At 38.2% G+C, this 21,261-nt stretch overlaps 1 protein-coding gene across 6 annotated transcripts in view; it reads left to right on the top strand.

Annotated features, from left to right (window-relative positions):
* LOC120416214 (uncharacterized) overlaps window positions 1–21,261 on the top strand; it is a 190,021-nt gene that overhangs the window by 145,081 nt on the left and 23,679 nt on the right. For all 6 annotated transcript variants that reach the window (XM_039577910.2, XM_039577906.2, XM_039577905.2 and 3 more), the window contains one exon: window positions 46–255. In XM_039577910.2, the coding sequence (XP_039433844.1) occupies window positions 46–255 (210 nt within the window). The remainder of the gene's footprint in view (window positions 1–45; window positions 256–21,261) is intronic.

The following is a 21,261-nucleotide window of genomic DNA, read 5'->3' as shown; positions in this document are numbered from 1 at the left end:
TTTCTCGCTCTCGTTTTACTCTGTTGTTGCTGGCCTCCCCCGCAGGAGATTTGCGAGTTTCGGAAGCTGCTGCATCATTTGAACACGCGAATTTCGCTGCCCGTGGCCTGTCTGACGCTGCTGAACCTCAGCTACACGCTGTCCAGCGTAACCCACCTCGTGCAGGACATCAACGCGTGCCCGATCCGGGTGTTCAGCTTCACCATCGCCAACGTGCTGCTGTGGATGGTCATCTCGCTGACGCCCTTCTTTCAGGTAGGTGGGAATCTTTCAAAAAACATGTTTAAAACTACCATTATCAAATGCAAGTCTTCTGGGCAATTTTCTAACATTTCGGACAACGATTATTTTTTGTATTTTACTATTCGCTAGTTTTGAAACTTCGTAGGGGCATGCCTTATGTGTGTGTGTGTGTTGTGTGTGTGTTCAACCAATCCAATATCCGTAGGCCGGCTACGAAATTATGGGAAAGTATAATTTGTATCAGTCTTGAGTATGCTGATACAGCTTATCGCAGTCCCGGACATTAGGTGGTGTTAGCCCTCGCGCTGCTTCCAATGACCCGTTTCAGAATGACAGAGCTCCTTGCGGTCCAATTCCGAGGTCATTGGGCATTGTCTGGCCCCGCCCAAACATAGACCAAGAACCAGAAGAGTCCTCGACCTATCTTTAGACTTCCAATCTCATAAGGCAAACATGAGATCAGCGCGTATTAAATGGTTAATCAGTAGGCAAAAAGTCACAGTTTCAGTTTGGATAGATCTCACCAAGGTTCTGGAACTTCCGGTAGCCCTTTTTATCGGGTGCTTCAAAGCATCCGAACGTTTTTCAGTCGCAGGGGTCCGGATGTCCAGCTGCGGGTCCTCAATCACGGACAGCTTGATCTTTCTCATGCCGATCTAACACATATCCTGGCGAGCGTATTGTGAAGATTTTCCTTAGCAGCCATGAACACGATCCTGCGGTTTCATCTTCAACAGGAAATCGGGATTTACGAAAACCCCCGAAAAGACCGGTGAGCTCTTACGTTTGTTCACTCTTTAACACGATACAAGCTCACAAAAGTTCAAATAACTCTTTGATTAATATAATAAATTTTGACCGAAACATTTTCACATAACAAAACTTCGCGTAAAAAAAAAAACAATTCATTCCGCAACACTGTATCGAAACTGTCAGGCACTCATATTTGACGTGGAAATGTGAGTTCCGTGAGAGCCCTGCTGACGTTTGAAAGAGTGGCGGGCTGCGCAAACTAAAGTGCCTAATATAAAGTGAGGACAAGGCACTCAAAATGCAAAGCCACTCACAGTTGGTCGCTCAAATTTTACCAAGCATTTAAACGAAAGGTGTTCATTTTTGACAAATCCTATGGACGAAGTAGTGTTTGTGAACGCCTTATGTGTATGATCTTGGAGGTGCTCAATTTTTTGACAGATAATCGCTGGGTTCCCATTTCCTCGTGTCCCCACTTTATATAAGGCACTTTAGCGCAAACCAAAGCAAAACAACAACAAATATGAAGAAGAAATTCACAAATTTAAATTATAAAATTATTGCAAAAAGCTATTATTTGCACTGAACTTCACTGAATTCCTAATCTGGGTGCCTTTTTTGACTACTACACGCCAGCGGATGCTTTGAAAGCTGTAAAAAAACACACCGAAAAAAAGTTTTAAATCGCAGACCGATCGAACGCGCTTCTTTCTCGTTTCACAGACAAGCAGACTCCTTCATCTTCGTAGGGGCATGCCTTATGACCAAAAAACCATTATGCCAACAAAAAACCAACAAAATTGATAGCAGTCCATACAAAAATGAAATGTACAGTAGGGTGCCCAGAAAATATGACCCCCTGCTCCGCAAATGGAAAACGTTTTTTTGGGTTATTTTAAGCATCTGGGTAAATTTTGAGCGACATTGGATGATATTAACCCATTGATATCCGAGTGTAGAGGTTTGACCCCGGCAGTGATATTATTAAATAAGTACGAGGATATGTTTCCTCTCTGAAGGTTCGTTTAAGACTAACTTTATTTTACAATTCTACAGTCGGTTCTCTACCTACAACACTTTTGAGAACCGACTTCTCATCCTAAATGTCGGCGGGAGTCCTAATCCCACGCCGACGCTAGACGAACCGTAATAAAACTTTATTACGGTTACATCCTGCGTTTCCAAGCCACATGCTCATGCGCATCGTCAACACGCATTAAGTGCGTGTAGCGAAGGACGATACGAAACAGAGACACAACCGGTCGTTCTGTTTAGCATGTAACTTGGGAATGTAGTGGTGGTGATTACCACATCACTCACCCCTATAAACAAAAATGTGATAACATTTTTTACTTACATTTGCCAATTAATCTTTTTTTTCTTATTTTGTTTCAACTGGTCGTATAGTAGTCTAAATATTTGTTTTCAACTAGAAAACCTTTCTGTTTTTGCAAAAGTTTTTGTTTGAAATGATATTTAATTATTTGTGAAACAATGTATTTTTCAAACTTTGTGTTAACTCTAACTGAACAATTACTGTTTACTTTCATGCTTCAAAGAATCGAGTTTAAATTTAAGGACTTATGTTGTTGAAACTTATCTTATTTATTTATGATTGTCCTGAAACTTATTTTTTGATTATTTTATTATTATTTCTTCATTTTTTTATGTTTGATTACCAGTTTTAAACATTCATAAGAATTTAATTAAAACACAACAGGGTGATACCCCGGTATCCCTTCCCCCATAAATTTTGGTTTGGAGTACTATCAAGTACTTAAACCAAATCAAAATTACAGAGACTGTTTACTCTTTTTTTATATTTTTAGTAGGGATTCTTTATATTCGGGACAAAAACTATAATGAAGAAACAAAGAACTAACGCAAGAAGTCATTGATTGAATGTTTTTATGTATTCGATTTTTTTTAAACTGAACTCACTTAATAACGCATAACTTCAAAAGTTGAACTTTCACAACAATAGTTGTTAGTGTCAATCTTCTGGAACCCTGTTCCTTCTACTTAGGAACATAAATGAACTTCTTAACAATCGTACATGGCTGTTTCTAGTTCAAATTGACAATTTATGCCACTTCATAACACGGATAATTGCTATGATTTTCATAGTCTTATTGGAATTGTAATAACTCCAGCCATTGTTATGGAATTCTTCATGAGCAGAAACACGAAGAGAATGTTTTGCCTCAACAAAATATCTCTACTAATGCTGCTCGAACTCGTTCTTAAATCAAGACACAATTATATGAAAGTACAGGGACCTCATTTTTAAGGTATGACTGCATACGCCAAGCTCGACAGGCTTGTTCGAATAATTATCTTGTTAAGAATTGCACGCTGTGAAAAAAAAAATCTAATCGAGTCAGTTTGAATTAGCAGGGTTATATACCAAAAGGTAGATAGTTTTGAAAATATATTGAGCATCAACTAAACGTTGAAAATGCATCAATATTAACTAAGTTTTTATTGCCTTTGGTTAATATTGCCATTTTTGAATTACTGTTTGAACAATTTGTTTTAAATTTAGACTTTTTCATGTCCAATTTTCTTATTAAATCTCTTACAGAAATATCTGGAGGAGTTTCAAAACAATTTTGTTTTGTGTGAATGAAACCAATTTTATTTGTTTGAGTTTCATCAAATTCACTTTCACACACTTTATTGTAGTTTATAATTTTTTTCTTGAACCTACAACTGCGTTCACGATGACCAAATTTTCGACAAAAATAACATTTTATAGCACGTGATTTTACAGTAATCTGTCCTATTTTTATTTTTGAAATGTCATTATTTTGCCTGTGAAATGATGTGAAATTATTATCATTATTTTGACAATTATCAAAAGGAAGAGCTGTTGCAGTAAAATCAATAATTAATTTAGATTTTTTAATAAAATCGAAAATTGATTCAAAATTTTCTACACCATTTGTCAAAAGCAAAATCTTAAAATGTTGATCATGTATTCCTTTTATAAATGATTCAATCATTAAAGTATTGTAAATTTTTTTTACAGGGTCTAATTCCCTGGAGTCCTTAAACGATCCCTCTAATATAACTTCAGTGCGAAAGAGTATTCTATCAAATAACTCTTGAGCTCTATAAAAATATTCCTCTAAACATTCTGACGAATATTGAGATATCGTCGTGACTGAATGTAGAAGTATACTCAAAGGAGTGTCATCTCCAAATTTTGATAATAAAACTTCTTTAATTGAAGTGTAATCACTGCACTTCCTCAGGGAACTCCAGATAGAAACTGGAACTTTTCGCCTGATTATGGCCAAAAGACTCTTTTCACAATCAGTTTTACCGAACTCTTCATAAATAGAGTCGCACTGACAAAGAAAAATTTCCAAATTATCCTGGCCTGTAAGCTCAGGAATAATATTGAAAGCATAACTGCGATCAAAAAACATTTTGAAAAAATGAAGAAACAATAATTCTAATCAGACATAAATATAAAACCAACTTGCTTATTGTTATCTGCTGTCCACTGTTGGATCCATTGATCGATGCTCCAATTCGATGTTCCTTGGTCGTCCTGCTGCGATGATCTTTGTTGACCACGATGAATGATGTTCCTTGGACGTCCTGCTGCGATGATCACGATGATTGACGTTATTCAGTCACTTGCACTGCACTTGCAGGCTCTTGCAGGCGCTTGCACCGCTAATATTGTCGTAGCAGATTCCAGCCTTGCAACGCTCGTATCCGATGCGTTGATTACGTCCTTCCCAAGTTATTTCCGTTTACTCGGGACTACGATGACGCCGACCATTGGTGCTCCAGACTCCTACGGTCGCTTGATGAATTTCACCGCTGATCCAAATGGCGTCGTGTGTGATTCAACCGATTACGTCGAATCTCAAGTTTACATCAACTGAGTTTACATGTGATTCATTTTTTTCCGTGTCCAGTAAATTCACTTTATAACGATTCGCGTACGCACACTAGTGCACCATTTGATTTTGCTGGCCGGACAAAATTTAACCTCCGATAATACGCAGAACCACAAAATTAACTTGCGATTTTGTACCGAATCGCACACGTTAAAAAAAAATCACCGGCGTGGTTCTTTAAGCGCTGCCACCAATGTAGAGGTTTGACCCCGGCAGTGATATTATTAAATAAGTACGAGGATATGTTTCCTCTCTGAAGGTTCGTTTAAGACTAACTTTATTTTACAATTCTACAGTCGGTTCTCTACCTACAACACTTCTGAGAACCGACTTCTCATCCTAAATGTCGGCGGGAGTCCTAATCCCACGCCGACGCTAGACGAACCGTAATAAAACTTTATTACGGTTACATCCTGCGTTTCCAAGCCACATGCTCATGCGCATCGTCAACACGCATTAAGTGCGTGTAGCGAAGGACGATACGAAACAGAGACACAACCGGTCGTTCTGTTTAGCATGTAACTTGGGAATGTAGTGGTGGTGATTACCACACGAGCCTAAAGTTGGTGAAAACAATGTTTTTCATACAAAAATGACTTTTTTAAATCGCTAATAACTTTTCAGAATCTAATTTTGCAGCTTTGGTATTTTCTACAAAGTTGTAGAGCATTAAATATTCAATAGGGTAATTCTCCGCCAACTCACACAGCAGTTGCCCCGACCCCTCTTCGATTTGCGTGAAACTTTGTCCTAAGGGGTAACTTTTGTCCCTGATCACGAATCCGAGGTCCGTTTTTTGATATCTCGTGACGGAGGGGCGGTACGACCCCTTCCATTTTTGAACATGCGAAAAAAGAGGTGTTTTTCAATAATTTGCAGCCTGAAACGGTGATGAGATAGAAATTTGGTGTCAAAGGGACTTTTATGTAAAATTAGACGCCCGATTTGATGGCGTACTCAGAATTCCGAATAAACGTATTTTTCATCGAAAAAAACACTAAAAAAGTTTTAAAAATTCTACCATTTTCCGTTACTCGACTGTAAAAATTTTTGGAACATGTCATTTTATGGGAAATTTAATGTACTTTTTGAATCTACATTGTCCCAGAAGGGTCATTTTTTCATTTAGAACAAAATTTTTCATTTTAAAATTTCGTGTTTTTTCTAACTTTGCAGGGTTATTTTTTAGAGTGTATTAATGTTCTACAATGTTGTAGAGCAGACAATTACAAAAATTTTGATATATAGACATAAGGGGTTTGCTTACAAACATCACGAGTTATCGCGATTTTACGAAAAAAAGTTTTGAAAAAGTTGGTCGTCATCGATCATGGCCATTCATGGTCACCCGCGACAGACACGGACGACGAAACAAAGAGAAACGCAAAAAGTAACTTTTTCAAAACTTTTTTTCGTAAAATCGCGATAACTCGTGATGTTTATAAGCAAACCCCTTATGTCTATATATCAAAATTTTTGTAATTGTCTGCTCTACAACATTGTAGAACATTGTTACACTCTAAAAAATAACCCTGCAAAGTTAGAAAAAACACGAAATTTTAAAATGAAAAATTTTGTTCTAAATGAAAAAATGACCCTTCTGGGACAATGTAGATTCAAAAAGTACATTAAATTTCCCATAAAATGACATGTTCCAAAAAATTTTACAGTCGAGTAACGGAAAATGGTAGAATTTTTAAAACTTTTTTAGTGTTTTTTTCGATGAAAAATACGTTTATTCGGAATTCTGAGTACGCCATCAAATCGGGCGTCTAATTTTACATAAAAGTCCCTTTGACACCAAATTTCTATCTCATCACCGTTTCAGGCTGCAAATTATTGAAAAACACCTCTTTTTTCGCATGTTCAAAAATGGAAGGGGTCGTACCGCCCCTCCGTCACGAGATATCAAAAAACGGACCTCGGATTCGTGATCAGGGACAAAAGTTACCCCTTAGGACAAAGTTTCACGCAAATCGAAGAGGGGTCGGGGCAACTTTTCCCGATTTCGTGTGAGTTGGTAGAGAATTACCCAATACGAATCTCACTTTTGGGAATATTTGGATGGAAGCGCACCGTGAAGACCAAACCGTAAGAAACTTGGATTTTCCATAATTTTTTTTCGATTTTTCCCATTCAAACTTCACCTGCGAGTATCAATTGGTAAATGATGACCGATTTTGCTCATACTAGGCTCAGAGTCCTAAAATAGGCCAAGGAACAATATTCAGCTTGTGGATCGAGGTTTCGAAAAAAAAAGTCCCATATTCTGGGCACCCTACTATAGGGGAGAGTGGGGAGAATTGATCCCCTTTTTTGTATCGCACATAACTCTCTCAATTTTCACGAAACTATGTACTTTTTGCATGAATTAAAAGCTTAAACATTTAACTTTGTTTTGCTGATAAGGGTATTTCATCAGAAAAACTCTTCAAATTATGCCAAGCGTTTTTAAAAAATATGTTAAAGCGGCATTTTCAAAATGTTGGGGGTAATTTGATCCCCCTTTCAACGTTTCGAAGAAATCTTAAGCAAAATGTATCTTATTCATCCAAACTTTTAATTTTCTATTAGTTACTGCAATTTCACATTAAACATGTACGTTTGTGTTTAAAATATAACAAGTTTAGCATGCAACATATTTAAAAAACTTAAAATTTTCTTTTTTAGACGAAAATTGGGCATGTTTACAAAAGCTGGAAATTTTTGTTTACAAAACTTTTGAAAAATAGTTCAAACTGCAGTAAGTTATGTACAACTATACTAAAGGAAACTATGTTCAAAACCCCAGCCCAATTATTTGATCTTGAGGCTGATTCTAGTGACTATAAAAATGCGGGAATCAAGTCTCCCTAAACGCATTTTTTTAAACAATTGATTGTAAAACTAGTATGACGATAAATTTAACGTCAAATGCGTAAGGGTTTTTAAGTTGATATGTTTATCAAACAATTCATGCATAAAAATATTTTTTGAATAATTTTTGAGTGTTTTCTATACTTATCAAAACAAAGAAAAAAGATCTCTTGGAAGTTTTTTGCAGCACTTTTTAGAAAAATGTGTGTAACTCAATCAAAACATTTTTTATTTTTTTTCTTTGTTTTCTACAATGAGTTTTAGTCAATTTCGCACAACTTTCTAGAACAAAGCTAATTGTTTTACCCACATGCTGACGAGATACAGGCTTGGGATCAAGTGTCCCCTGGGATCAAGTCTTCCCACTCTCCCCTACAGTGAGTCAACGGAAACTTTTTGTAATGTAAAAGTACATAAAATTCTACTAAAGTACCAAGTTTTATACATCAATCGACGTGGCAGAATGTCCTCCATTCATTGGATTTTTAAAAAACTTATTAGATAGTTTACCGAAAAAAGTTAACAAAAGAGGTCAAATAATTGTCCGTACCCCTAATAAAAGAACAAAATTAGATCGATTCAAGTGAATTCTTTTATGAAATGTTATTTTTGTGTCAAATGCCAGTTTGTAACAACTTTGAACGTCTGATAACTTTGTTTATTAAGTTTATATAAAAAATTGGTTAAAATTGATTTTTTTAAGTTAAACTTATGAAAACATTAGTTAATTACCAACTATTTTTATAAAATTGCTATTTTAAGGTTTAAGAGTCTCTATTTTACAAGTTTCAACAATATTTGTTTAAAAAATACATTGATTTTTTCGCGCAACAGAAGAGATGCGCACTTCGGTTTGGTGGTGCGCGGATAATATAGTTACAAATGTTTACGGTAGTCTAACTTGTACGTGCGTCAAACGCGTTCTGACCTGAAATCTCTTTGGCCAGTTGTCGCACTTACATCAATTTTCAGGGCGTGACAGAACGACAAGATTGTAACTTTTTGCCCTCCTCACCCCAATGAGGAAAGGCTATAAAATCAAAAAATGAACTTCTTTATTCAACCTCGTAGACCGACCTTCAAGTATACCAATCGACTCAGAATCACATTCTGAACGAATGTCTGTGCGTGTGTATGTCTGTGAGTCCGTGCACCGAAAAATATGCACACGATTATCTCCGGACTGTCTGAACCGATTTGGACCGTTATGGTCCCATTCGATCCGTCTTGGGGTCCCACAAGACCCTGGTCAGTATTAAAAAGTTTAGAAAAGTACTTCAAAAGTTATTTTATCTAAAATGATTTTATCTAAACTTCGAAAGATTGTAAAAAGGGTGGTTTTTGTAAGGGACTCGTCATGCTATACATTTTTAGAGAGGTATTTAAAAGACCTTTCCAACGAGCTCAAAACGTAGAAGATCTGACATTCCTTTGTGGACCATCATTCAGTGAGGTACTCCTGGATTTTAGCCCCTGAAAAGTGCTTAAAAAGTGCAAAAATGCCTCAGGGCAAGAAAAAGAGGCGGTCCTCACCAGCAGGATCGGCAGATTTGAAGAAGCTAAAGAATGCCGAAGCGCTACCTGCAAAGCCAGGCAGTTTGAGCAAGGACGCTCAAAAATTGTCTGGAAACCAGTTCGCTACCCTCCCTGTGGACGTGAGCGAGAAGGAAGAATTTGAACGACGGGAAAAGTTGCCACCCATTTTTGTGAAAACATCGTCATCGGATTCGGTGCGAAAGTGGCTGACCGGGTTTATCAAATCTGGTGCTTTACGAGCTTCCATTCGCTTGTGTGCTGATGGACTCAAAATTCTGCTACCTACCAGAAAGGATTACAACTACGTTCGGGATTTCCTGAACAACACAAAGATTGAATACTACAGCCATGACGATCCAGGTAAACGCCCCATGAAGCAGGTCCTCCGAGGCCTGTACGACATGGATGTGAGTGTGTTGAAAGAAGAGCTCAAAACTCTTAAGTTGAACGTGATCGAAGTCTTCAAGATGACGAGACACAACAAGGACATCAAGTATCGTGATCAACTATACCTGGTTCATCTCGAGAAAGGATCGACAACGCCGTCTGAGCTGAAAGCAGTTCGGGCAATTTTCAACATCATCGTGACATGGGAACGTTATCGCCCAGTGCACCGTGACGTGACACAATGTTCGAATTGCTTGCAGTTTGGACATGGTGGAAGGAACTGTTTCATCAAGAGTCGTTGTGCAACCTGCGGAGGTGAGCATAAAACTCAAGCTTGCGAAACAATCAACGAGAACATCGAAGCGAAATGCTTCAATTGCGGCGGCGACCATTCGACCAAGAATCGAAGCTGCCCAAAACGTGCTGAGTTTGTAAAAATTCGGCAGCAAGCGACGACGAGGCACCAACCAAATCGTCGCAAAACACCACCAGCATACACGGACGTGGATTTTCCTGCTTTGGCGTCACCAGGAGCAGGATCTACTCGAGTGGTTCCAAATCTGCAGCCATTGCCGTTGAATCAGCGGCAAAGAGTTGCAGAGCATACAACACCTCCAGGCTTCAGTCAGCAACCGAGGGAAAACCAACCAACATCAACGGGTGAAGGCAGTAGTGACCTGTTTTCACCACAAGAACTTCTTAACATTTTCATCGAGATGACAACAACTCTGCGTGGGTGCAAAACTCGCCAGGAACAAGTAAGAACTCTTGGAGCATTCATCTTAAAATACAGTTCGTAGTTTACTCGTTCTAGTGATTTTGAATATTTCAATGGATTTATTTTTTTTTAGTTTTAGGTTAGGATTAGCTGTTAAAGTGATTTTTTTCTTTTTTACCCAAATGTATTCAATTCAATGCAATAATGTAAAACAATTTGAAGCAAATAAATAAATGTGATCAGTTAATAATAAAACGAAAAATACAACAAAGATGAAGAGCATTAGGCCATACCACTTATCATGTAAAATAAATGTAATTATTTTAAGAATGTTCAATAAAGACATATTTAATTTCAAAAAATAGAAGATCTGACAATCTTATCAAAATTTATAATCACTTAAGTGTTATTTATACACCTTTTAGAGCCGGATCCCATATATTTTATCGTTGGATGGGTAATCAAAAGATCTTTCCAAAAAATCCAAAAGATTGATGATCTGACAACCCTATTTAAAGTTGTAAGTACTTTAGTGTTTTTAATACAGTGTTTTTGAAGCCGGATCTCAGAAATTTTGATAAAAATAAGTGCATACACTTTTTGAGGCTGTGTGGTGTATTCACTTTATGAATGTGATGAAGGCACCAACCACCTAAAGGTGGATAAAGTATCGTTTTTCATATGTAACGTGAAAAAATGCACGAAGTTTGTTCGGATTTCGTTGAATATCTCAGGATTGAAATCGAATTTTGGGGATCACTGAAGGTCAAAAGATGAGGCATTGTGACCTGCACAAAATGGCATTCTCAACTCAATTTGGCCCAAAATGCACGTACGACAAGTTAGCACGACGGCGACGATTTATTAAAAATCAATTTTGGTTCCAAGGATACTAGATTTCACCAGAAACAAAGCAGTTTCTCTATTTTGTTTGCCTAACAGTTTTTTAAAGTGTTAAAATGAATGAAAATAAACATGTTAAAGCATGTCTCTATTTTAAAATTGACTCAGGAACACGAATATGAAAAAAATATCACCATAAAATGGAAACTAAGAAATCCCCCAAGCAAAAATGTTTAACCAATAAATTCACTAATAGAAAAAGTGTATATTTTATGGGTCAACCCTTTCAGGCCTGAATTTTTCTGAGCTGTTTTAATCTACAATTTTGGTACCAGTAGTTAATTTTTTATGGTTCATATTCAGTGATGTCCCTGGAACCTTTTGGCAACACTTTGAACTATGTGGATCACTTTTGGGATGTTCTGCGTCCTCCAAAGTGTCCTGGAATACAGATCTTGGAGTCCACCGCGGTAACAACACGATTCTACCAAGTTTCTGATTATGGTTCATATTCAGTGGTATCCCTGGGACCATTTGGCAACACTATGAGCTATGTGGGTCACTTTTGGGATGGTCTGGGTCCTCCAAAGTGTCCTGGATTACAGATCTTGGAGTCTACCGCCGTAACAACACGATTCTACCAAGTTTCCGATTATGGTTCATATTCAGTGATGTCCCTGGGACCCTTTGGCAACACTATGAGCTATGTGGGTCACTTTTGGGATGGTCTGGGTCCTCCAAAGTGTCCTGGAGTTCAGATCTTGAAGAATACCTCCGTAACAACAAGATTCTACCAAGTTTCCGATCATGGTTCATATTCAGTGATGTCCCTAAAACCCTTTGGCAACACTATGAGCTATGTGGGTCACTTTTGGGATGGTCTGGGTCCTCCAAAATGTCCTGGATTACAGATCTTGGAGTCTACCGCCGTAACAACACGATTCTACCAAGTTTCCGATTATGGTTCATATTCAGTGATGTCCCTGGGACCCGTTGGAAACACTATGAGCTATGTGGATCACTTTTGGGATGTTCTGAGTCCTCCAAAGTGTCCTGGAATACAGTTCTTGGAGTCTAGTAATGCTAAAGGGTGCCAGCTCCTAGCGGGTTTCGCTTTGTAAGCGAAAGGATGGCTTGAATCCCATCTGGCGAGGCAAAAGGGGTAGGTGGTGGTCGAGGGAGGATTTTGACTGCAGCGTTAGTTGAATTTGTTTAAGCCATAAACCTCCCAAAACCCAACACATTCAATCTCTCGAACGATCTGTGGGCGGCTGAATCTGAGCATTGAAAAACTCTGTAGCAATACACGGAGAAATGCCTCAACTGCAACTTTCTACTCGCTAACATAGTCTCAGGCAAAATTCGAGCTGAAAATTGGGCTATATGATCGGTATTGAACTATATATGGGTCAAAAATATACGAGGTTTACCCTCAATCTCACTTATCTCCACGTCCGCGGATTGGTTTCTCGTGTTCGTCAAAGGGTCCCAGGTACATCTCTGAATATGAACCATAATCGGAAACTTGGTAGAATCATGTTGTTACAGTGAGAAAATCCAAGATCTGTATTCCAGGACACTTTGGATGACCATCCCAAAAGTGATCCACATAGCTCCGAGTGTTGCCAAAGGATCCCAGGGACATCACTGAATACGAACCATAATCGGAAACTTGGTAGAATCGTGTTGTTACCGCGGTGGACTCCAAGATCTGTATTCCAGGACACTTTGGAGGACGCAGAACATCCCAAAAAAGATCCACATAGTTCATAGTGTTGCCAACGGGTCCCAGGGACATCACTGAATATGAACCATAAGCGGAAACTTGGTAGAATCGTGTTGTTACGGCAGTAGACTCCAAGATCTGTATTCCAGGACACTTTAGAGGACCCAGATCATCCCAAAAATGACCCACATAGCTCATAGTGTTGCCAAAAGGTTCCAGGGACATCACTGAATATGAACCATAATCGGAAACTTGGTAGAATCGTGTTGTTACGGCAGTAGACTCCAAGATCTGTATTCCAGGACACTTTAGAGGACCCAGATCATCCCAAAAATGACCCACATAGCTCATAGTGTTGCCAAAAGGTTCCAGGGACATCACTGAATATGAACCATAATCGGAAACTTGGTAGAATCGTGTTGTTACGGCGGTAGACTCCAAGACCTGTATTCCAGGACACTTTGGAGGATCCAGATCATCCCAAAAGTGATCCACATAGCTCCGAGTGTTGCCAAAGGGTCCCAGGGACATCACTGAATATGAACCATAATCGGAAACTTGGTAGAATCGTGTTGTTACGGCGGTAGACTCCAAGATCTGTATTCTAGGACACTTTGGAGGACCCAGATCATCCCAAAAGTGACCCACATAGCTCAGAGGGTTGCCAAAGGGTCCCAGGGACATCACTGAATATGAACCATAATCGGAAACTTGGTAGAATCGTGTTGTTACGGCGGTAGACTCCAAGATCTGTATTCCAGGACACTTTGGAGGACCTAGATCATCCCAAAAGAGATCCAAAGGGATCGAAGTGGTCCCAAATGGTCGTGGGGATGTGACTGGTAATAAATAAACTTCATTTGCCTTGAAAAATCGTTGTAAGCCTGAATTATCTTCAACATTTTCTGAAGTTTCCAAATTTCAGGTTTTCAGGATGTTCTAGGTCGTCAAAAAGGCCATTAACAACCACTCAAACATTTTTTCCTAGGTAGAGAAACTAATAAATTACAACTTTGCTGAACAATGTTATATGTTTTGAGCACTGTGTGATTTTATACAACCGAATTTCGGTATGGGTCATATTTGACCCATCAGGCCTGAAAGGGTTAAACAGCTTTACCCAAAGCGTTATCAGTCTCAGATGGTAGTCCCAAATGTCCTCTGCAAGCTCCAACCGAATCTAGTTGCTATTTTTTTCACTTGAATGCCAATAACTCCCTTCAGATAGAATCAATTGGGATGCTTCACCTTGCATTTTGTTGCATTTTATAAGCCCTTTCTAATGGGCCTAAGTTTAATCATTTTTGACGTTTTTTACGTGCTCATATTTTGGCCAGATGCTAGTTTTATATATATATACAAATAACCTCTGAAAATTTCAGGCACATTGGTGAGGTCGATGCGAGATGGGTATGCTTTACTCGCGGACTCGTACTTAACATTTTTGCAATGTTACTAACAAATTATATTGTCGATATAATTTGTTCGTGGTTTTTTTAGTTTACATCGATGAAATAAAAATCCGGTTTAGTTTGAATTAAGATTTAGAGATAGATCGCACGATTCTCTCTAGTTCCATCTCATACGTCTCATGTTTTTAGTTTTTAAACTCTTAGAATTAATCATCTTTCGATACAAATATAGCTTATTGGGGCTTTAATTTGATATTTATGCACACAACACCTTCCTTATCATAAAATACTAAGATGTTCACGAACTAAGTATGTTTCTGAAATACTAAGTTACTATAGTTTGCAATATTAGTTTCACATGACGTTAAGTTTTTGATGAGTTTTCACAACATAATTTGTTGGTATTATTAATTCCAATTGATATTCAGTTTATTATTAAGCTTTATTTAATGTGCACTGTGTTACATTAATTATGATGAAGGGTAGGAAAAGGTTTTTGAAAACTCACGAATGTACAATACTGTCAGTTGAACTGTTAATTCTGTAGGAGAAATACTTTTGAAAAAGGCAGGACATAAAGACAGCCCAGTACATAGTTATGTAATAAATCTGGGAAAGCTTTAACTCTGTAAATTTGAATAAAACCTGCATATTTAAAATTCAAATAAATGAGACAGCGAAGCTTCATCCCGCATTCTACTGCATTCTACATAATTCACCTCAACAAATTGAATATTTTCCGCCTGATTCAATTTTACGGATCTCAAGCGCTCTCTCAGGCTTTGAGTGTCAGTAATAAACACTGCCACACAACATCCAGGCTAATCCATCCTCCCGCAGGAAGCCATCCACTCATCCCGAGCACTCGAAGCCCCCCGAACAACAACCGAGCATAACGAAGTACAGTATTTATGCATGTCCGTCCGTTCGTCCGGGGGGTCAACTCCAAAAGCCAACTCCACACACCGGTAGCTCTGAACTTTCGCCGGGTCGGTTGACTCGGTTCGGTGTCCAGTTTCAAGTGGTAAATTTATTTTAGATCACAATCAACTGCACACCGCAGCCACACACACACACTTCTAATCCTTGACCAACTGGCCAAAAACACATAAAACACATATGACACGTCGACCAAATCCCTCACGTCCGAGAGACCGAAGCCTGATAGAGGTAGAACCAGAACCGGAACACTTGAGCTTGAAATACCGGAATACCGGACGGACGGTGCAAAAGCTATGGCCTCCAACAACTTTAGCATCGGCTGAGCCCCCCGGTTGAGCATCGTTTTGCGGTTGTTGTCCGGGAGTTCGAGGACCGTCCACGCAGCAGCTTTTCGAGAGGAGAACTAACCTCAACGGCCACCGGTCCGGTCCAATCGTCCAAAAGCTGAGTACCTACTAGTGGACATTTCCTGCGGACATTTTACAGCGCTTCGGGCCCCCTCGATGCGCCCTCGTTTACACACGCACCAGAACGTAGAACATAGCAGCAATGCGCGGCGACCGGATGCTGGTTATGTCGTGCCATTTGATATTTCAAGTGGTTGTGTTGGAATTGTTCTGGGTTTGTTAGCTGTTTTTGTTCAATTTCATGTCATAATGTCAAGTGATGCTGTTGAAATATTTCATGTGATGTTTTATGTCTGCCAATAGTTTCTGAAAAACTATTTTATTTAAAAAAGACAATTCAAGAGAATGGCCAATATGTTTAGGATGAAACATTGATGAATTTTCAGTAATTCAGTAATAAAAAGAACACATGGGTAAACAATCCAAAGGCCACCGGTTTAAACCCCGGACGCAAAAGATTCTTAACGCGTTTCAAACACCTTCTGACCTCAAATCCCTTTGGCCAGTTGTCGCACTAACATCAATTTTCAGGGAGTGTCAAGATAGCACGTCGTAATTGAAACTTCTTTCATGTATAAAAAATTACAACAATGCATCGAGTTTTTTTTTTCGTTTTTTATAGAATATCTCAGGATTGAAATCGAATTTTGGGGATCTGTGAAGGTCAAAAGATGAGGCATTGAGAGCACAAAAATTCACCTGCTACAAGATATCACGACAGCAACGAAATTAATATTGGTAATTGCTTCACAAAATTATATAACTTTTGAGACACATTTGATTTAGATCCAAAATTCCTTCAGGGCCATTAAGAAGCATATAATCGGCATATCGACGTCGTCGTGCTTTCTTGTCACACCTGCCATTTCGACGTTCCGAGAAAAACGCGTTTTAATGTTTGATCTTGAATAAACAAAAACGAAAGCACACAATGTAAACAATAACAAACACGTTTTGTTTGGCTGACCATTCTGTGCATTGCCCCGAAGTTTGGTTGAAGTTGGTTGCTGTAGTTCTGAGTTATAATTACAAATGTTCTGACCTGAAATCCCTTTGGCCAGTTGTCGCACGTACATCAATTTTTAGGGAATGACAGGATAGCACGACAAGATTGAAACTTCTTTCATTTATTTTCATTTATAAGTAAAGTGACAAAAATGCACGGAGTTGTTTCGGATTTCGTTGAATATCTCAGGATTGAAATCGAATTTTGGGGATCTGTGAAGGTCAAAAGGTGAGGCATTGTGAGTTGCACAAAATGGTGTTCTTAACTCAATTTGGCCCAAAATGCACGTACGACAAGTTAGCACGACGGCGACGATATGCTCATTATGGTGGGCTTCCTCGAGGGTTAACTCCTGAACCCCTCCCCCTGATCGACTTAAGTTTGTATGGGAAAAATCATCCTTTCTTACTTTTTACCTGTGGAGTAGGGTGCCCAGAATATGGGACTTTCAAAACCTCGCTCCATAAGCTGAATATTGTTCTTTGAGCTATTTTAGGACTCTGGGCTAAATATGAGCAAAATCGGTCAACATTTACTCGAAGGTGAATTTTGTTTGAAAAAATTGAAAACTCGACTTTCTTACGGTTTGGTCTGCAATACGCTACTCCCATCTAAATATTCTGAAAAGAGAGATTCTTATTGAAACTTTAATGCTCTACAACGTTGTTGAACAGACCAAAGCTGTAAAACTTGATGAACTTGAAAAGTTATTAGAGACATTTTTGATTGAAAAACATTGTTTTTGCCAACTTTATGCTCGGGTATCAATGGATTAATCTCAACCAATTCCGCTCAAAATATGCACAGATGCATAAAATAGCCCAAAAAACCGTTTTCCACTTGTGGAGCAGGGGGTTATTTTTTCTGGACACCCTGCTGTGGAGGGAACCATACATATCTAATTCTTACCATTTCTCGGATGTGTTCATTAATTATGTTTGGATAAACTTTGCTAAACACACCATATTTTTGGATTTTATTGCTGAAAAGTTATTAACTTCCGAAAATTAACATATTTGCGCGACTGGCTCTAAAGAAGCAATTATGTTTTTAACCACGTTTTTAACCACGTGCGTGCTCTCTTGCCTACCTGTCTGCCTGGCGCACTGCCTATTATGTTGCCCCTTACAACTGGTCGCGCAAAAATGGTCAGCTTGCGGGTAAAATTGGGTTGTCCACATAAAACATATAAAAACATTGCTCTGGTTTGATTTGATCATTAAAAAAAACATGTTACATCGAGCCTATTTTTTCTGAAAAGTTTATAACTTTAACTTGAAGATGCATTTTATAAAAAAAAAAATCACAAAAGTGATGTTTGATTCCCAATTTAACTTTATATTCAAAATGATTCGATACTTTCCAAAAACACAATTTAAAATGAATACAAAGAGACGAGTTGTTCCTGAGAAATTCTCTACCAAATCGTGTTTTTTTATTTTAATTTTTGTATTTTTTTTACTGGGACCGTGGTGTAGGGGTTAGCGTGGTTGCTTCTCACCCAGTCGGCCTGGGTTCGATCCCAGAAGGTCCCGGTGTCAAATTTTGAGACGAGATTTGTCTGATCACGCCTTCCGTCGGACAGGCAAGTAAATGTTGGCCCCGGACTAACCTAAAAAGGTTAGGTCGTTAGCTCAGTCCAGGTGTTAAGAGTCGTCTACCTGGGTCCTGCCTCGGTGGAGTCGCTGGTAAGCAGTTGGACTAACAATCCAAAGATCGTCAGTTCGAATCCTGGGGTGGATAGAAGCTTAGGTGTAAAAAGAGGTTTGCAATTGCCTCAACAATCAAGCCTTCGGAAACCTAGTTTCGAGTAGGAATCTCGTAATCGAGAACGCCAAGGCAATGCTGTAGAGCGAATAATTTGATTTTTTTTATTTTTTTTTTATTCCGGCTGAAACTTTTTTGGTGCTTTCGGTATTCCCAAAGAAGCCATTTTGCATCATTAGTTTGTCCAAATAATTCCAAATAATTTTTTTTTCGCGCGTTCGTTGGCCGATGAGTTTTTTTGTGTTGTTCTCTTTTTGTAGTTTTCGATAGAAACGGACCGAATTTTTTTAAGACTAGCAAGTCGTATTGCTGGATTTATATCATCGATGATCGGAAGGCACGCCGTCGAATATGTTTTAAGGCTTATGATATACAATCATTTTAATGAATGAAGCCCTTCGTACATCACCGGAAGGCACGCCGTCGGAGAATTTCTGGAGAATCGCGGTTGAATTAATACTATATTTAAATCCCTAGATATCTTTCCGCAGCCGGCTGCCTAAGATTATAAATTTTCAACCGTTGACCAAATTGCTTATGGTCGCATCACCTACCACAGTGAATCCTGACCTCATACCAAAGACGCAGCCAATTTAGCGGTCTCCATAACTCAAGTCTAGCAAAACATTGTAATAGGGCCGAAGCCGAAGTGTAAACAAAGAGTTTATCCTGCTCGTTCCTAATGTAAACATCAACTGACGTGAGTAGGATAGACCCTTTGTTTACACGTCGGCTTCGGCCCTATTACAATGTTTTGTTTGAAGTATCGGTTAACATTCCCATCCACTACCACGTGTCTTACCACTGGTCGTGGCCGGCGTCGGTAATGATCAGCATGATAGGGACCTTTGAAAATTGTGAAGGGGTGATGATTGGTTCCTACTTTTTATCTGTGGGCCACGGAGCAATTTTTGGGGGTCCTGGTCAATAACGAAGTAGCAGCTACGGGTAGACATCAATGCTATGCTATGCTATGCTATGCTATGATTTTCTGTACAAATTTGGCAGCTGTCCATACAAAGAAGATGTATGAAAATTCAAAAATCTGTATCTTTTAAAAGATTTTTTTTGATCAATTTTGTGTCTTTGGTAAAGTTGTAGGAAGTAGTTGTAGTTGTAGGAAAAAATGATACACGGTAAATAAATTTGGTGAGTTTTCATTTAACTTTTTGTCACTAAAACTTGATTTGAAAAAAAAAACACTATTTTATTTTTTAATATTTTTTTATGTTTAAGGAGACATAAATGCCAACTTTTCAGAATATTTCAGGTTGTGCAAAAAATCTTTGACAAAGTTATGATTTTTTAATCAAATCTGATTTTTTCAAAAAATGGAAATAATGGTCGCAAATTTTTGTTCATGATTCTAAACTGTTTGTTAGAAATTTGATAAGTTGAATATTATTTTAAAATGAATCCCCTTCCCCTCTTTATCTTCAACATTTCAAAAAAAATCGAGTGAAAAAATAAATTATGAGTTGTAAATAAAAATTGTCATTGATTAAGAAAACAATGGTTAGCTTTTTTTCAACATTTTTATTCAAATATAGCCTTTTTAGTATTTTGAGTATTTTTATTTGTGAATAATCAAGTAACACTGAGTTCATTTAGGTACATAATAGAGTTTTAAAGTTCCTTTCAGCTGTGTGTTACATCGTCATTCAATCGAAGGCATTATAACTTCTAACTATTGAATAGACAAGAGTTAGAAAAAGTTTTCTAAAACTTACAGAAATTGCAATGAAAAAATGATAGATTAAAAGAAAGCTTAAAACAAGAATTAATTTAATTGAATTGTACACGATCTATAACTTTTTTTTTGTATGAACAATGGTCCATGGGAGGGGTTTGAGATTTCCAAAAATGTGTTCACGTGGTTTATGGATGGTCCCTTTTAAAAAAAACTAAATCAAATTGTTTGCACTACAGCATGGCCTAAGCGGTCTCTATTGCAAAATTCCTACTAGAGATATTCCTTTTGCATATAACGTGAACATGTTCGCTAATTCAAATAAATTAAATAAGGCTACAATAGACAAATGTCAAAAACGATTTTCACCACTATCTTACTAATCAGTCCATTTTGCACGAAACAAATGTTTCCTGCCAAAAAACAACTAAGAGAATAAAACTCCCACCGCCGCCCCTCTCAACCGGACCGAAGCAACTTCTTTCCGGGCTTCACCTGGGTTTGTGACCGTGCTTGCCGAGTCAAAAGAAGAAGAGGAGACATCAGTACGTGACAATTTTCCAAAATTTGTGAGCTCAAATTGCAACACCCCTGCGCGCCACCACCTTCGTCTGCACCGTTAGTTGCTGGTACTAAACGATTGTGTGTCACAAACTATACACAGGCACTATTTTTTATCCTGCTCCACTAGTTTGGGTTTTGTTGCTCTTCTTTTGGTATCCTTCTATTGCCTCTGCAAGCAATCACTATTGTTTTTTTTGCAGTTCTTTTTATAATTTTTTCCTGAAGTCGAATTAACTGTCATTGGAAATTACTGATTTTTTTTTTGAAATTGCGTAGTTGAAAAAAGTTATGTATAAAAAAAGGTTAGTTTGTCAAAGGTTAATCCTTCCTCCGTGCAAGTTTGCACTGCCACAGTGGAATATCTTGCATCTTTTGCCCCAGGTGATGGATAGAGACTAATGGACCTGAAGTGCGATTTGATAACGCAACACAAAAAAACAGGAGAAACTTGGATCTTGCAAGACTTTTAAGCTGGCACGTGCACCGGCTGTTGA

Source organism: Culex pipiens, chromosome 2 (genome assembly GCF_016801865.2).
Source record: "Culex pipiens pallens isolate TS chromosome 2, TS_CPP_V2, whole genome shotgun sequence".
Classification (NCBI taxonomy): Eukaryota; Metazoa; Arthropoda; class Insecta; order Diptera; family Culicidae; genus Culex; species Culex pipiens.
The sequence above is the reverse complement of the archived record's forward strand: the minus strand, read 5'-3'. Positions and strand labels throughout refer to the sequence as shown.